At 43.1% G+C, this 19,013-nt stretch overlaps 1 protein-coding gene across 9 annotated transcripts in view; it reads left to right on the plus strand.

Moving 5' to 3' along the window:
* The window catches only part of LDB2 (LIM domain binding 2), a 376,577-nt gene that overhangs the window by 350,205 nt on the left and 7,359 nt on the right, over nucleotides 1–19,013 (plus strand). For all 9 annotated transcript variants that reach the window (XM_029948404.1, XM_029948414.1, XM_029948408.1 and 6 more), the window contains exon 6: nucleotides 15,526–15,649. In XM_029948404.1, coding sequence (XP_029804264.1) covers nucleotides 15,526–15,649 — 124 coding nt within the window. The remainder of the gene's footprint in view (nucleotides 1–15,525; nucleotides 15,650–19,013) is intronic.

A 19,013-nucleotide genomic window follows, 5' to 3' on the forward strand; every position in this document is an offset into this window, starting at 1 on the left:
AGAAGCCATGTGAACCTGCGGGAGCTGCCAAGGACACAGTGAAGAGTGATAGGGGATGCATTTCATAATCAAAATGAAGAGCAGCAAGAGCGATAAGGTCTCAATGCTGCACAAATGGAAAAAGTGAACAGTTTGCATATCAGACATATCAGGTGTTCAGCGTTGACGCAGAACTTCTGAATCATGTGTTGTTTGCCTTTTGGAGAAATTAAGAGGAAGGAAATGTCATTCTGCGGCTTCACACCAGATAGCAAAGAAAGATGGTAGACTGGGAAATTGTCATTTCCTAGGCTGCTTCCGAAAGATACCGCTGGGAGTCAAGGGTTACAAGGAGGTGATGGAGGAAATGGGCAGCCCAGGGCTGGCCTGAGACACGAGAACTTGGCAGAGTGCTTTTTCATCAGCCTTGGTTTCAAAACCATATGCTAAAGGAAGAGGTGGCAACTTTGCAATAGTTGAGGGTTGTGGAAAGAATGTGGGCTTTGGGATAATTCATTTCTTCAGCTGATGTTAACTGAGCCCCTTTCTGGGTACAGGATTTAAAAGAGTTATGATCAAATTTGGCTGCATTAATGTCTAGCTGTGGCTCTGAGGATAAAGCACTTAGCGTCTCTATACCTCTGATGGCAGTCTCTAAAAATGGGAATAATCAGTCCTAATTCACTTTTTGTTAAGATAAAATAAGATAAATTACGAATGGTGAGTCACTTAAATCTCCCCAAGCCTCAGATTGTTCATCCGCAAAATGGTGAGAGTAACACCTAAGCTATTGTGAAATTGAAATGGGGTAACAGCAACTAGTCGTGTGCCAGACCCCCCCCAAATAGTAGGTGGCCTTTTTAGGATTTTTTGGCACTGGCTCAGGTGAACAAAATTCAAGAAAGAACAAACTTTAAGAGCATTTCTGTGGGAAAAATGGGAATTTATCATGTTGGGAAGTTCTCCAGGCTTTCAAAACAGGCTTTAATCATGCAAAAGTATATATATGCAGAAAAATGGAGGAATGTGTGGTCCCCTGTCCCTTCTGTGTTCATACCAAATGAATACGTGCTTTTAACCAGAATGATCTGACACTTCTTCAGGACTTAGGGTATTAGGTTCTGCCTCAGATCATGAGGGTTATGAAGATACCACTTGCATGGCACCCTGGAGAATTTATTTCTTCTAACAGCCAAACTGAGATTTGCCCACACATAGCAGCAGAGCAAAGCAAATTCTGGATGACGTGAGAGAATTTCAGGTTGCGAGAATTTTCCAAGAGGGCAGAAACCAGACTCAAAGGAAAATGGCCCATTTGTTAAGGAAACACCTTACCAAGTGTCACTGGGTGATGGAAAGCACAGGCCCCGAGCAAGAAAAGAAAAGACCCACAGTTCCGGGCTGACCCCAACTCAGCAGCGTGAGATCAGGCAGAATTTCTTGAGCACTCTAAGTTTCAGGCTCCACAGCTGTAAAAATGGCTAAGAGAATTCCAGCTTTTGAAAGTCTGTAAGTTTAGGAGCCTTGTGCTATCTGCTTACTGAGTTATAAATAATTTGAGACTCTGTGACTCCATCCAAATGGTGTAGCCTGCTGTGAACTTGTAGTCATGTTTTGTTATTTCTTGCTAGAAGGGCCCATGGTAGTTCTGCTAATTGGTCCCACCATCTCCCGTGAAGACGCCCACCCCAAGCTCCTCACTCTTCTCAGAGGGCCTGAGGAACCCATTTTTTCTCATATCTAAGGATTCAGGCCCAAAGAGTGCAAGGTCAGGCAGATGTCTACCATAAAACTCTCTTCAACACACACATGCACACGCACATGCATGTGCGCTCACACCACACACACACACACACACACACACACACACACACAGAATGAAGGCTGAAGCCCCAGCATGCTGGGTCAATTTAATGGCTAGAACAGGAGGAGATTTTTAATCCCTGCATACAGATCTTCTGTCAAGGGCCCAGGGATGTTTTCAGAGCACAGAAGTGAAAGGAAAACAATTAAACAAACACATGAAGAAAGATAAGGAAGGGAAGCTTCCAGTGTGCATAACTGTAGATAGATGAAGGAAAAAATAAAAACAGGAATTATAATCTGGGATCCCTCTTGAGACTTTTAATACTCTTTGTGGGAAAATAATCACAGTGAAATTAGAGGCAATGCATCTTCAAGTTTTCACATAATTGTGAGGAAAAGTAGCAAAGGGGCAGGAGCCTCAGTGCCTAACACCTCTGCTGAGAAGGAAGGAACAAACACCCTGTTCTCCCTGTGGCCTGGCCTCATTGGCCTTTTACACCGAAATGTGGTCATTGAGACTTAGAGGACATTTCTTTCATTCATTCATTCATTCAGTCAGTCAGTCAGTCAGTCAGTTATTCAGCATTAATTCGTTTTTATGCTTGCCTACTCAGTTCCAATTTCTGATGATATAAAGGTGGACAACTCCCCCAGAATCCCAATCTGGTTAGGGAAGCAGCGCTTTATCATGCAGGATGATAGAGACATGCTCATTAGCGGGGGCATAAAAAGTTGGAGGGAATAACTGCTTGGTTTGGGGACTAAGGCGAGGAAGTCAAAGCTAAGGTGTCCCCGAAAGCTCTGTGACTTTGGACCAGTGACCCACCCTCTCAGTCTCCCTTTCCTCATCTGTATGTCTGTGTAGTTAACGTGCTAGAAGACAAGGGGAGAAAACCCACAGGCATGAATGCCACATTCCAGTCATGATTAGGGATAGTGAGTGATTCATCAGCAGGCTGCTAAAAAAAAAAAAAATCACAGTTCTCTTCCCTCTTATAACTTTTTCGAAGAAACCTTCATGTGTTAGAAGAGTTGAAATATGGCTTCCTCCGTTCCCGGTTTAGACTCTTGCTGTTCTGAATTAACTGGAGTAAATGGTGGATATGACACTCTTTCCTGCATTTCTTAACACTTGAATTCCAGAGTCAAATCTGGCTTTGTGCATAATGTCTTTATTTATTTATTTTTGAGTCAGAGAGAGCATGTATGTGTGCATAAGAGCAGAGGAGGGACAGAGAGAATGCCAAGCAGGCATCACAAGCTATCAACGCAGAGCCTGATGCAGGGCTTGATCCTATGATTCTGAGATCATGACCTGAGCTGAAATTAAGAGTTGAATGCTTCACTCACTGAGACACCCAGGCGCCCCCTCTTCTGCCTTTACATGCTCTTGTGATTATGTTTTACCCGCCTAAATAATCTAGACTAATCACTCCATCCCAAGATCATCTGATGAGCAACTTTACTTCCCTTTGCCATGTATCCTGACATATTCCCAGACTCCGAGGATTAGGGCCTGGACACCTCTCACAAGCCACTCCACCAAGCAGTGACTTTAGCCAGAGTACCCAGATTCTCAACCCTCCCAACTATAACATGTCCAACCTCCTTTCCTTGCTTGCTTTTTGCTCTTTGCTAGTTATCACTAACATATATCATGTGCATATTTCTTTATCTATCTCCTTCACTGGAATGTAATTCCAAAAAAGCAATGATTGTTATTATCTCTGTTTACCCGTAGCCTCAGCATCTGTAACAAACAAGACACACCTACTACAAGTTCAGCAAATATGTGTTGAATGAGTGAGTGAACGAATGAATGCATCCCAATCTCTGCCAACTCTATTCTCATGCAGCTTTGCTGTGGTCCCCATGAATCCTGCTTTTCACCAATCTCACTTCTATCCCTCGCTGGAGAAATGGCTGCTGATACAGGCTCCACGGGCCCACAGTGATCACGGCCAGTGGGAGCGATTGAGCAGCTGAGTGCTACGTTACTGAGAAATTGCTCCTTCCTTTGTGTCAGAGTGGAGCTGGGGGCCCGTTGCCTGGCAGAAGCTCTCAGGGAGGCAGGCATTCAAGGGCGCTCGGGCCCAAGGAGTCCATATCCCCACATGGACCGTGGCCCAGAAATCCCCCCCAAACAGTGGCCATGGGGATGCTGGCCCACACCCCAGAGCACAATGCTGTCTTTATCAGTCTTGTGGGTATTTACACCAGGGCGGGAGGCAGGCAAACCACGCAGTTAATGTTCAGGAGGGATTATAACTGCACGAACAAGATAGCCATGTTCCTTGGAAACTGTCACTGACGGCTCCCAAGGACCACATCCAGATTCCCTTACTCGCAGTATTAAGATGATCAGGCCCCATTTGTAAATGCTAGTGTTTAAATGTTACCTCGCTGCAAGTGCAGAGTCTCTTAGTTCCTTGGGAAAAATACCCAGCATACTACAAACGCTACCTATTTCCGGGGAGGAACAGCGCAGACCAACGTAAAGGCCCCCAGTGCTGTGATCAATGGCACCCATCCTGGGGGGCAGTCTCCACTGCCTGAGCCTCCGAGCAGCCAATATTTGCCTTTGGGGATATTTGGTGCTTTTGTGTAGCCAAATATCCAAATACTGGTGATGCTTTTCTCATGCTTAGGAAATATGGATAAAAGAGAAACAGTCTCGCATGTACCATATTGCAGCTCAGTGTCCATGCTGATGACACTGGGGGGCCACATCACACACGGAATGCTTTTGCCTATATCGGATGCGCCTTTCATCTCTGCTGTGGGCCAGAAACTGAGACCCTGACAAACCTGTCCACTGCCAGCCTCACTGGTGCAGCTGGCGCTCTGATTCTATCATAGGCGGTCTTCTCCTGCAGGCACATCTGTATTCCCTCTGCTGAAGATGTCCATCCAACCTTTGTCCTAGCTAGCTCTTCTTTCACCTGGCTGACTCTTAAGCAATCTTTTTAGGTCTCAGCTTAAATATCAGTTCTTTCTGGCAACTTTTCCTGACAGCCCTCCTTCTTGTCCTTTATATTAGCCAGCCCACTTGGAAGTCTCGTTTATCACCTGTCTCTCTTCTGGATGGAGGCTTCAAGGGAGGGAGTCTGCAGTGCTCACTGCTGCCTCTCTGGTACCCAAGTTACTACAATTAGAACATGCACGAAGCAAGAGCTGACATGTTGGTTGCTGTCTAATCACCTTTTTGGTTTTGTTCTCCATTCTGTCAAATTCATGTATTCAAGCATTCATTAAATCCATTGCTTGGTGCAAAGTAATATGAAGTGAATGAATGAATGAATAAAACAGGACACAACCAGGCTTTCCAGTTCTTTAACATCTAGTAGGAGCATGACAGTTTTATGTGTCAGCTTAGCTAGACCATTGTCTTAGTTTGCTCAGTCTGCCTTAGAAAAAAACAAAACAAAACCATAGACTGGGTGCCTTAAGCAAGAGAAGTATGTTTTCTCACAGTTCTGGAGGCTGTCAAGTCCAAGATCATAGTCCAGTAGGGCTCGACTCTGGTGAGAGCTCTCTTCTTGGCTTACAGACGGCTGCCTTCTTGCTGTGTTCTTACTTGGCCTTTCCTCAGCATGTGCACATGGAGAAAGAGTTCTCCGGTGTCTCTTCCTCTCCTTATAGGTCCACTAGTCTATCAGACTTTTTTAACCTTAATTGCCTCCTAAAGGCCCTCTCTCTCTCCAAATACAGTCATAATGGCGGTTAGGCTTCGACATAAATTTGAGGGGCCACAATTCAGTTCATTGCAGCTACTGTGCCAGTTTTGTAATCAAATGCTAATCTAAGTTTTGCTATGAAGTTATTATGGGGGTGTGTTTGTCATCTATAATTAGCTGACTTGACGTAAAATAAATTACTATTGAGTGAGCTTTGTTCAAAAAGTTGAAGGCCTTAAAAGCACAACTAGGGTTTCCTGAAGAAGAGGGAAATCTTCCTCTAGACTGAAGCATTGACTCCTGCCTGAGTTTCCAGCCCATGGAAACTGGATTTCAGACTTGCTGCCCCGCTACAGTCATGGGAGAGCCAATCCCTTAAAATACACACATACAAGCATGCACTACCTATTGGTTCTATTTCTCTAGAGAACCCTGATTAATACAATCACAGACAATAAAAAGACAGTGTCTGCAGGAGACTACTTGGTAATCCTGAGCCACTGGTATTCATGTTCACTATCTGACTTATCCAAAGGCACACCATTTGGTCAATAAGAATTTTTTAAATTTACCTGAAATTTATTCCAAACCCTACAAGTGACAGACAGAACTCCTTAGGTGTTTATTAATCACTGTGGAGTATTTCCAAGCTAATTTTCTTCTCTTTCCTGTGAAACATTCCAAGACCCTGCCATAGGACATAGAGATGCTGCTAAAACACATGGATAGGGTTTCAGAGGTAATGGCCCAATGGTCAGGACGAGGTATTTATAGGAATGGCATATTGACGAAACATTTCAGATGTCCCTTGTTTTACCAAAGGCTGGGTACATACATGCACATATACACAGGGCAAGAAACATCAATAAAATTTTATCAGGTATGTCTTGACAAGTTTCAAAATGTCTTCCAGGAAGCCCATGCCCCCCAGCTTGGTTATATCTCCATCATAATAAGCACACATAGAGCACATTCCATATGCTAGGAATAGGACCTAGGTAAGTACTGTAGGTGGATTTTACTGTTTTTCCTAACAACCCAATTAATTAAGTACTATGGTTATCCCAACTTCCCTGATGGGGAACCTGAAATACCAAGAGATTGAATAATTCATCCAAGGTCACTCAGTTATTAAATAGCTGGAATTTGAACCCAAGCTGAATTTGCATGTTTAACCCCACAACACATGATGCCTCCTTAAACCCTAAGTCCTTCATCTTTTATACATTGCCTAATTTCTTACAAACCACAATGTCAATCAAAGTCTATCCAGTAATTACCAAGTAATTTCATAGAGCAAATTTACTATGGTGAATTATGTACAAAGATGTTGGAGCTGGAAAAGCCACCAGAAGAAGATGAGACAACCGCAACACTACCAACTGTCACTCCAGGGGACAAAGGCAAGAGATGTTACTGTCAGGCCACCTGATAGAAACCGGAACCACAATGACCCTATGGTGACAACTGTTGGGGAAGCCAACTGAACCAGAAATACCCTTACTTATTTCTTTACCCATGTAAGTAGATTTAATAGTATCTCCCTAAAATTCATGTTCACCTGGAACCTTATGGTGTGACCTTATTTGGAAATCTAATACCCAGTGTCCTTATCAGAAGAGGAGAAGACACAGAGACATAGGGGAAGGGGCCGCATGGCGATGGAGGCAAAGACTGGAGTGACATAGCTATAAGACAGGGAATACCGAGGATTTCCAGAGCTAACAGGAGCTGGGAGAAACAAGGGAGAATTCTACCCTAGAGGCTTCGAGGGAGTGTGGCCCTTCCAACACCTTGATTTCAGACTCGCAGGCTCCAGAACTGAGAGAAAATACATTTCTATTGGCTAAAGCCACCAGTTTATGGTACTTCCTTAGGGCCGCCTTAGGATACTAACCCAGCCCACTTCCCTCCATTCTCCCTGGTGCCTCCAAATGGCCAAACCTCATCTGCTGCCTGTTGGCAAAAGAGCTGGTAAATAGTGTGTAAGGGTCTGTACTCTTCAATACAGACCTGGAAGGAAGGGGTGCTATGGAAGGGGGTACCCATACCAAAAGACATGGTGGGAAAATTGAGTCCATAGCATCAGAAAGAATGTACTTCCAGGACCTTGAACCTTCTGTTCATTGGCCTGACAGGTAGAGCAGAAATGTTGAGTGTTGCTAGTCTGTTGGGACCTCCTGGCCTCAGCATTTTTTCTGGTAGAGGTGGTCAGAAAAGCAGCCAGTGATCACATATAGGAGTCCTTACTGGTGGCCTCAAAATTGAGATCAAGGAGCAGATGCTGAAATGAGCACAGCTGGCCAGCTTGCTCTGGAAACCCCCACCTCCTCTCCCAGAGCAGAAGAGGCTGCCTTCTCCAGGGCTGGATGTGATAACTTTCCCCGTAATCAATTTGCAAAACAATTGAGAAAAGGCAAAAGCTCCCCTGGTTGAATCTTCAGATTAAAAAAAAAAGAGAGAGAAAGAGAGAGAGAGAGAATGTTTTGAATTTGACAACCAATCTACCTTTAATCCTATCAGGAAATAAACCCAAATCATAATCTGATATTTTAGAATTGCATAGCTTCTAAGAGAAAGCATTTCCTTCTCTCTTGTTTTTCATCCTCTGAGGCACAGTGGGTTTTACTCATGTGGATGTCTGTTATTCATTCTTATCTGCTTCTAGGGGTGATTATCTGTTTATTTTGCTTTGTTTTTTTTTGTTTTGGTTTGTTTTTCTTTTAGATTTGCTGTATCTTTCTATTGTTTTAATGTAAGATCTCTTTCTGTGATGTTTCTTAACTAAGAGATACTCCTTCACCTTAGATAAGAGTTTATTTCTTAATCAACCCCACACTCTGATATCTTTTTAATTCAGATTTAGCCAGAGGAACCAAGTCATTGGAAGAGGGGGGAGCAGGAACTCTGGTTTGTGGATTTGAACACTTTGTATTTATCACTGAATTCGAAAAATGAATTTTTATCATAGACATTAGCCACTAAAATGCAACGTAACTGTAATTACTATCCCTTGGGGTGTTATATCTAGTGACCCCTAAGTCTCAAGGAGACCAAATGGTTTACTCCCCAGTAGCTAACTAATCATATCACACATTGATCTCCTGGCTCAGTGGAGCCATTGATGCCAATTTTCATCATTTGAATACTGGCCTTCTGCCAGCCATTGCATTAAGTATTTAAATGCATTCTTTCAAACTGTCAAAGATAAGTATCATCATCCCCATTTTATAGGTGAGGAAACTGAGAGTCAGAGAAGCTAAAAATCTTGGCCAAGAACACAGTTAGTAAATGGCACACTTGCGGGTTTAAACCCACATGAATTTGGTTCCAAAACCTGCACCCCTCAGGTATGACCTACCTCTCTGTATAGAGGTCAATACCATGTACAGGGAGCAATATAAAGACAGTGAGAGCATCTGTGTGTGTGTGTGTGTGTGTGTGTGTGTGTGTGTGTGTGTGTTTAAGAAAGAGCTCTTTTTTAAAGTTTATTTACTTATTTTGAGAGAAAGAGAGCACGCACACTCACACAAGTGGGGGAGGGGTAGAGAGAGAGGAAGAGAGAAAGAGAATACCAAGCGGGCTCCACACTGTCTACACAGAGCCTGATGCAGGGTTTGAACTCACAAACTGCAAGATCATGACCTGAGCTGCAACTAAGAGCCATCTGTTAACCAACTGAGCCATCCTGTCACCTCACAATGAGAACCTTTGAATTTGGTATCTTAGCAGCGATTTAAGCCATTCATATTTAGAGAGGTGGACAACAGAGCAGTTGGTTGTTTAGAACACAGTATTGGAATCAGGCAGACTTGACTATGAACCTCTTCTCTGCCCTTTGAATAGTTTTAAAACCTTGGATACATTATAGGAATCACACTTTTTAAAAAATGTTTTATTTTTGAGAGAGAGGGAGAGAGAGAGAGAGAGAGAGAGAACATGAGCAAGGGAGGGTCAGAGAGAAGGGGAGACACAGAATCCAAAGACAGGCTCCAGACTCTGAGCTACCTATCACCACAAAGCCTGACGCGGGGCTCGGAATCACACCCTTTACTATGAGCTCTTGGTGTCTTAACAGCTCTGAGTCTGAGTTTCCTCACCTGTAAAAGTTGGCCCGTAGTCGGCGAGGGTTAGTATGTCGGATATGTACTCCAGAGACAGGCAAAGGTTAGATACTCCATCACGATTATTAAGTTATGACTCGGCAAATATTTGAGTGTGCCTGATACTTGTTAAATAGAAGGAGAGAAAAGTGAAATACGACTTGCTCTAGATAAAGAGATGAAACAAGTCCATAAGAAAGGAATATTCCCAATGCAAATATAAACACTAGGACGTAACTAGATTAGTAATTAATGCTATAAAAGCAGGGGTCCCTTGTGGTTGGGGATGGTCAGAGACAGATGTGGGCTTTGAGCTGGACCTTGGAGGACATTAATGGTCATATTGGTGTGACTCAAATGTGGTTTGCAGGCCAGTACCAGACTGTAAACTCTTAGGGGTCCGTGACAAGGACACTTGTTCTGGAATATAAATCAACTATATTGTTGAGCACATTGTTTAGTTCATCTGACTTTTTTTGACATAAGATTTTCTTAGTGAAGGAAGCAGTGAGCTGAATTACACCGTGCCTTAAGCTGCTTATCCTGTCATGGAAACACAACAAATAATTTGTAGACCACCCACTTTGAGCAGCACGGGTTTAGAACAGAGGTCAGCAACCTTTCTGTGAAAGGACAAATAGTAAATATTTTCAGGTTTGTGGACTATATGAATGTTGTCACAACTATTCAACTCTGGTGTCCTATCACAAAAGCAGCTACGTAAGCATGGCCATATTTAGCCTACAGACTGTAGCTTGCCAACCTCTGGTTCAAAGAACTGGGAAAGAGGGGAGGTCTTCTAGGTGAAAAGCATAACATGAAGAAAGGCCTGAGCTGGCACTGAAAGAGTAACCTTGGGCAAACATATACACAAAGAGTGGATGGCTCTAGCTCAGAGGATGTCATCCATCATCCATAAAAGAGTGAATCAGAATGTTGGCAGTACTCGGGACCTACTGTAGGTTTGGGAGTTAGCCGAATGCCAACCCCAGGGCATTAAATTTCTCATCGTCAGAGCCACCTCTGACAAGCATCACCTATATCTGGGATTGGCTTTGGACAGGGAGTTGAGCAAGAAGAAAAAGTGTGAACACACAGCTAAGGAGAATCAGATTTCTCTGGGAGAACTGTCAGATGAAAACAAAGCAAAACAATATTGTCCACATTTCCTAGGCCCTTTGTTACTACGACAAGTCCCGGATTAGTTGAGATCTTCCTGCCTGGTCTGGGCACTTAGTAATTAGGCACATGCATGTGTATTCGTGCAAAGCCTTCTGTATAGAGGAGGCAATTGGTTATTTATCAAATGGACAAATTCATCACCTCTAAGCCCCCAGGACAATGACTTGCTATAAATCTGGCCAAGCTGTTTATTATCCATCCATGCATTCATCCCTCCATCTAACCAGTCATCCCTCCATTCAGTCATCCAACCAGCCATCCATTCATCCTTCTATCCATCCATCCATCCATCCATCCACCTTTCCCTCCATCTATCCTTTTAGTCACTCAGCTAGTCACTGTTGTAGCTACAGGTATTGATTCCACACCAGAGGGTCAGTGCTGGGACCAAAAACCCAGAACATGAAGTCAGAAGCATAGGGAGACCAAGCCTAGCTTAAAATTCTCACTAAATCTGCAGAAAGGCGTCATTCCAGCATTACTGGGGTGGGCAATAGCTTTCTTTGGGATCCTAGCTGGACCTGACAGGGACTGCACATTTAGGGGCTTCATACTCAAAATGAGATCTCAAGCCTTCTTGACTTCTGCCCCCTTCCACAGTGGTCTAGAATTCCTCCTGGTATCTTCCAACACCACCACTGAAAGAACTCAAACTAAATGGCAGCTTTGCACAAAAGTTGCTACAGAAGTTGCAGAAATACTGTCTGGGGCCTTCTTCTTCAGGCAAGGAGACCCGTCTGCTGAGACGTTTGCAGCAGGTCCAACTTTGCATATGAAACTATTCTTCTGAATCAAAGGACTCTGTTATTATGCTTAGCTCCATTAACATGCAGTTGACTGATGTGTGTGTGTGTGTGTGTGTGTTTGCGTGCACAAGGGCGTGTGTTGGGTGGAGGAAAAGGCATGTATACCGTGGCCTGGTTTACACTTTTTACAAACAGGGAACTCTTTCCCTAGAGTCAATGATTGGGAGTATAAGAGGGTTCATAAACCTCCAGATATTTTGTACAAGATTTGAGAGGCAGCTGCATAGCCCGCATCAGATTCTCAGGGGGGTCCAAGACCCCGGGGACAGCAGGAATCCGGTCTCCAGAAGGAACTGGCCAGTGACTGCGGGAACCAACTCCCCCAACCATCTTCCAGATCTCATTTCATAACGCCCCAGGCCTTGCCTGTTGCCAGAACGCACTGGCTTGCTGCCGGAGAAGGCAGGCTCTTGTCTGAGCTGGTTCCGCCACCTACAGCACTCAGCCCTGCCAGACCAGCACACCTCCGTGGCAGCCTTGCTCCTTTGCACACAGGAAAAAACGGGAAGGCTGCCGCTCCAGCCTGGGAACCCTCTCCTGGAAGAAAAAAAAATATTTCTTTGGGGATTCCTGATTAGTATTCAGAGATACAAACTCCTTTGGAGAGGGTTACAGTGATGGGAAAGTATTTTTACATTAAAGAGGGAGGGAGAAATCCTGAGAATTAGCACCTGAAAAAAAATGCTGCCCAAAAACCCAGGGAGGAAAGGAAAGGCACCACAAGAAAAAAGTAGATGATGAGCTGGCAGGTTCTCAGGATAAACACAGCTCGCCTGTGGGCTGGCATGTCCCCTGCCCACTGCCCCACTGGGTCCACAAAGGTCACTGTGGCCATCAACTTGTCATGTAATGAAAATACTTGCTTTGCGGAGGTGTGATTCCCGAAGATGCTTGACGTAGAAGCTAGAGGAGTTTTCTTCCTATGCTTAAATCATTTTGAAGGGGGCTGAATACTCACTGAGGGCTGAGATCGTGTTGTCCTCATTATGTCCCCAGCGCCAAAGCAAGAGTGCCTGACACTTGGGAGAAATCACAACAAATGCTTGTGGATGTAAAGTAATAGAAATGTCATCTGTTTTACTGTCGGTGCTGTACCTGTTAATATGTAATCATAGTATCTACTGTGTGTGGACCTCTGATGTGTCAGATGTATTACTAAAGATTCTCACAACAACACACAGGACAGGTGTTGTGCAGATGAGCTCCAAACTCCTCAGGGGCTCACCCAAGGATGCACACCTAGTGGCAGAATTAAAATCCATACTCAGACCTCTCGGCTTCTAAGTCTGTGCTGTTTCCACACCATCCACATATTTTAAAACCACTGTAAGCCCATTTTCAAGAATGGGGAGTGCGCCAAAAGGAAACTGTCTGAATACCTAACTTTGTTGTTTTTTTTTTTAATAAAAAAAATGTTTTCCTAGCCCTTAGAATTTCCCTGAAAGCTTCTCTTCCTAACCCAGCTTAATAATGGATGCAAACATCTTCTGACGCTACCTGCATCTAGCAGTGTTTCTCCTTTAAAGGATAATCCACTCTTATCTCTGTGTGTAGAGAAGACTGTGGAATCTTTTACTCTGGTCTGCTGAGCATCAGTGGTTGGGGGAGACCTGCGGCCATCTAGGGGTTGCACGTACTTTGATTTCCAGCGAGGAATTCTTAGTGGAGTCATGTCCACATCGAGTCCTCACAGAGCGGGAATGTCGAGCTAAGTGCACAAGCGTCGCCCTTCTTTCATGGGTCTTCCTTACTAACACTTAAGTTTCAGAGAGCAAGATATAGACAGAATTGAAGATACACCATAACTCATCCAGATCTCATTACTTGACAGCCTGATCCACTAGGGTTGAATGGCTTTGTCTCTGGCTCACACTGTACATGTGTCATTTAGGCTTTGAAATCCTCCTCTCTCCTTTCTGAGAAACTGCAGTGGGAAAGAGATTACAGTTGTCCTTTCAATGGAGTTAGTGGTTTGAACTAACTTTAGATCATTGGTAGGTAAAAAGAGCAGAGAATCTTTTCTAGATGAAGGTAATCTTGATTATCATGCTTAGGCTTGAGAAGAGAAGAGCATGGGCAAGTGGGATTAAGTGAGAAGAGAGTGGAATTCAAGCTGGAAACCACAGGGCATTTGCACATGTCTTACTGTTTATATGCATCTATCCTAAAGCCCAGACCTCAAACTTCAGGAGTATGTATCAGAATACAATAGGAGCATACTTTTCCAAAAGGCAAATTCAGGACCACAGCTCAAAACCCAGTGAAACAGAAGGGAAGGAACCTGGAAGTCTGTATTTTTTTAATGTTCATTTATTTTTTAGAGAGAGAGAGCACTAGTGGGGAGGTACAGAGAGAGGGAAGGAGACAGAGAATATGAAGCAGGCTCTAGGCTCTAAGCTGTCAGCACAGAGCCCCATACAGGGCACAAACCCATGAACCTCGAGATCATGACCTGAGCTGAAGTCAGACATTTAACCGACTGAGCCATCCAGGTGTCCCTAGAAATCTGCATTTTTACTTATTAACTCATTTGGTTCTGATGGAAGAGTTCCTTAGACCATACTTAGAAGAATACTGGCATGGAAAAATCCTCTGGTCTTTCTCAAGACACCTTAAATGCATCCATTCACTTGAGCCAAATCTACGAACACAGAGATAAAAGGCACAGTCTTGACATTCAAAGAGTTCAAGGTCAAGTGGAAAACAGACTTGGAAGCAGATAGTTGCAAAGCATGGATGAGTACATTCATAAAACAGAAAGGGCTGGATGCATGGAGAGAACCATAGAGAGGCACCCAATTCAGCCTGCATAGGGAGAGATACAAAACCTTTGGAGACAAAGGTGTAACAGAAGTAAACTTGTTCGCAAGGATGAGTGGGCATGAGCCAAGAAGGGGGGGGTGAAGAATCTCGGGGAAGAGTGAACCCAGTGGACAAAATCCAGTGTGTCTTCTGAGTAATGACAGAAGGGGAGGGGGTAGTAAAAATGATGGGCCGATGACAGAGGAGATTGCACATCTGCCTTTCATAATGAACTAGTGTTCTTCCACATGGGAGGGTGCGTTGCCAATATTTGTGTGGTTGTAATTGCAACAGCACTGGATACATCATTCCAAGTTGTGGTCTCTGTCTTCTTAGACACAGCACTCTCGATGTGGCAGTATTCTGATGAGCTTCCGATGGAGAAGGGATTCAGAAAAGTTCAAGGCAATCCTTAATGGATTTACCTTCTCGTTTCACTCATTAATCTTTGTGATCAGATGTCTTGGACCAAAGTAAATCTGAAAAATCTAACCAGAAGAGGGAAGAAAGCAACAGTGTGAGGAGCCACAGAAAAAGCTCCCACACTGAACTAATGTTGGCATATGTTACTGACATTATCATTATGTGTAAAATACGAATGAACACATGAATAAAAATAAAGTAGCGTTCATCATGGGCCTTGATAAGACTTAGGATCAAAAAACTACTCACCGTTGCCACTTTGTTCTCCACAGTTTCAAAGATGGCTTTCACTGCTGCATAATCTACATAAACTAGCATTGTAACTCTCAGTGTGTGGTTATACAAACAGGAACAAGAGCAGAAACGGGAGTAGAAATCAGAGCATGCTGTGCTCCGTGGAAGAGAGCTTTTTCCTTTCACCAGAAAGAATCATTTGAATTCAGAATAGAGCTACATACATCCACCCAACAGTGTGTACAGAATGTGTCCCTGGATGTGTGTGTGTGTGTGTGTGTGTGTGTAAATCACATTTGGCTATAATATGGTGTCATAAATAATAGTAAATTAAGTGGGCATTATCAAGTGTTGGTAATCTTTCTCTTCCTCCAAACTTGCACAGAGAAAATCAAAAGCAGGGGAAAAGAGAACTACCTTTAAGCTTTCTAATTGTTTCCAGCTGTTAACATTATTTTATTGCAGATAATATGATCAAGTAGTGAAACACCGATGTCTTTGAACTTTTTGCAGTTGTGTGTAATACTGGAGCCAATGCAGGAACTGATGTCGAGACATAAAACGTACAATCTCAGTCCACGGGACTGCCTGAAGACCTGCTTATTTCAGAAGTGGCAGCGAATGGTGGCACCGCCAGGTACGACCTCCTTCTTCCCTCTCATTCTAAAAATGCATCTTCTGAGGCCTCTTTTGGGAATAAAGTGATGCGAGAAGGAAGGAAAGAAGGATACATTTATCACAAAAGGTAGTTTATTACAGATATTTGGACTTGGGGACACTGAATTTGTAAAGTACAAACATCCTTAGGAATCACAATTTCACATGGGACCTGAACCCCACTAGTGTGAACTGATTTATTTAATGTTACCAAGGTCATTGGCAAAGCCGAAATATGAACCAAGGTTTCCTGTCTCCCAGACTAGTGGTTAATCCACAGCCGATTGTTATTTTGCTTGTTTTTTTGTTTTGTTTTGGTTTATTGTTGTTGTTGTTGTTGTTTAATAATGACACAAATTATGGTAAGGAAGGGAGAATGGAAGGGAAAAAGGAAAGAAGGAAAAAAATAAATAAATTGTTTCATTTTTAAAGATGGATCTAATATCAAAGGATACTCTGGTCATGAAGAGAATACATAAAAGACTCCATTTTCCTCACTTCCGTAGAATGCAGTTTAGATACTATGGTCTCCTGCTGAGGTTCTGAAATTACTGCTTCCAGTCATCATTAATTGTCGTTCTATCTAATACATTTTTTACTCCCAGGCGTGTGTCGAGCCTCATTGATCATAAAAGCAAAACGTATCCATTCTCTAAAAATTATTTTTATAAAGAGTAATTATTAACACGAAGCACATAGCTTTCTGAATCACAAAATAAAATGGTCACCTTCTCCTGGTAATTGGCAAGGCATTTTATATAAAATGAATATAGACTTAACCAAGCACCTATTTAGACATCTGAGAAAATGGGCATTATTTGACATAGAATAGTTACATCCCCATCTTAGAGGAATTTTAGACATTTAGAACATTATTTTTCTAATATATTAAATGTGCTTAACTTACATTCTTTTCAATCTGTAGGGCTTTATGGGAAAAAATATTTCACTCAATAAATGCTTTGAGAATGTGTATTTTCCAACATATGCATATATAATCTATATATCATTTATTAACTCAATCATTCATTCAATGGTTATTTACTGAGCACCTCTCAGGTGCCAGGCATTGTTCTGTCACTAGAGGCCCAGCACTGAATGAAACCGAAATCCCAGCCCTCACAGACCATCCATTCTTTTGCTGAATCCTCACAATAATCTTATGAGGTATTTATTATTTCCTATTTAAATATACAGGGCCTGAAATTTATTTTCTTAATGTTTATTTATTTTTGAGAGACAGAGAGGGAGACAGAACACGAGGTTGGGGGTGGGGAGTGGGCAGGGAGAGAGGGAGACACAGAATCCGAAGCTGGCTCCAGGCTCTGAGCTGTCAAGGAGATCCCAAGAGCAGTAAAATCATGACCTGAGCTGAAGAAGTCCGGATCTCAACAGACTGAGCCACCCAGGTGCCCTGAGGGCCTGAAATTTAAAGTTGCAATTTGCCAAGATCAGTCTCAGAGCTAATCAGTGGACGTGGCCTGTGTCACAATAGGTTTTTATGACTCCAGAGTTCATGACTCTATTACCTCAGCTACCTGCTACCAACGGGAGTGATCCAGAGTACACAGGTTAGGTATACTTCTCCTAAATTTCCTGAAGGAATACGGATACCAAAAAAAAAAAAGTATCCAGTTTTAATTCTTGAGGTAAAGGAAGAAGATGTTTGTCAGGGAAACTAAGTATTTGCTTGACTTTGAATGTGTCCCTCAGCTCTTTTCTAGCACTGTGGGCTGGAAAAATTCTATTTCCTGTTTCCACAACTTTCAGGACCAGCACCCATAACTCTCTATGAATATACACGTTAGGACCTTTGAAGAAAATCTTTGGGGGCTCAGGTGCCTAAGCATCAACTCTGGGTTTTGGCTCGAGTCATAACCTCACGGTTCATGAGATCAAGTCCTGTGTCAGGCTCTATGCTGACAGTGTGGAACCTGCTTGGGATTCTCTTTCTCTCTCTCTCTCTCTCTCTCTCTCTCTCTCTCTCTCCCTCTGCCCCTCCCCTGCTTGCACACATGCACTCACTTGTGCTCTCTCTCAAAATAAATACACTTAAAAAATTAATCATGTTTACAAAAAAAGAAAAAAGAAAATCTTTGAACATAAGAGACAAAGTATTTATGAAAGAAAAGATGGTATATAAATAGGAACACAATCTCCTTCCTCAAATGTCAGGGATGGTTTGGTGGGCTAAGTGGTCTTTGAAATGAGCCTTAAAGAAGATCTTCCCCACTGCCCATCAGAAGCAGCATAAACGCGTTAAGAAAATGTTTCAAGGCTCTCTCACTCGGTTCCAGTATGGCCCTGGCTCAGCTTCTCCATCAGAGCTCGGTCAGGAGGAGGGTTGGCAAAAAGGAGGCTCTTACATGACATTTTGAACTTTGTATATGCTGGGAAAAAAGTTTCTGAAGGTTTCTCATTTACAAAACAAAGATTAGAATAGAATAGAATTAATAGAGTTGCCAGGAATACAAAATAGTCATGACATAGAACACATGAAGCAGATGAACATGAAAACATTGTGTACCATTCACAATACCTAACATCTAAGTAAATAATCTTCCTCTGGCCGCACATCACCACACGTCCCTGTGGTTCCATCAAGATGTTGTCCACCTGTCCTGTCCACAATATTTTCCTGTTTCTGAGCAGGACTTTCGTGCAAAGATCTAGTTCCCCTTCATGAATATGCTGGCTATTGCAAAGTTAGACCTTTTCCCCTCAGGGAACTTTGAAATTAGTAGCATTCTTTAAACATCAGAGTCCAAACCATGCAACTTAAGAACTGTACTGAGCTAGGGACCCCACGTTTTCCATTCACAGCTGATAGAACTTATCTTCTCCTCCTTTGTGCTTGAGCACCTCAAGGTCTGAGGGGCTGGCCTGCAATGGGGCGCGGACCGCGAGACGCTGCTTCACCACCTTAACTTGTTTTACTCCTTTCCCTCCTTTCGTGGGGGCCCTGGGGGAACCCAGAGCCCTTCTTCTGCTCTAAAGAAACAACAGTCCAGAGAAAAGTGTGTCCTCAAATTTTGTAATGGTAATAATATTTTTAACTCAATTATAAAAGTGGTATCTGCAGCTCACCCCTAAAATATATTTAATAGATGGCAGACATATATATAATGTGAGAGAGAACAGTGAAGCACAAATCATTTGATCTAGACACCAAAGGAACGAGTTGTGCACGTGTTGTGCTAAAAAATAAAACCGCGGGGGCTCCAAGTGGCTCAGTTGGTTGAGCGTCTGACTTCAGCTCAGGTCATGATCTTTGCTCATGAGTTTGAGCCCCGCATCAGTCTCTATGCTGACAGCTCAGAGCCTGGAGCCTGCTTCATATTCTG

This window comes from Suricata suricatta, chromosome 1, assembly GCF_006229205.1.
Source record: "Suricata suricatta isolate VVHF042 chromosome 1, meerkat_22Aug2017_6uvM2_HiC, whole genome shotgun sequence".
Taxonomy (NCBI): domain Eukaryota; kingdom Metazoa; phylum Chordata; class Mammalia; order Carnivora; family Herpestidae; genus Suricata; species Suricata suricatta.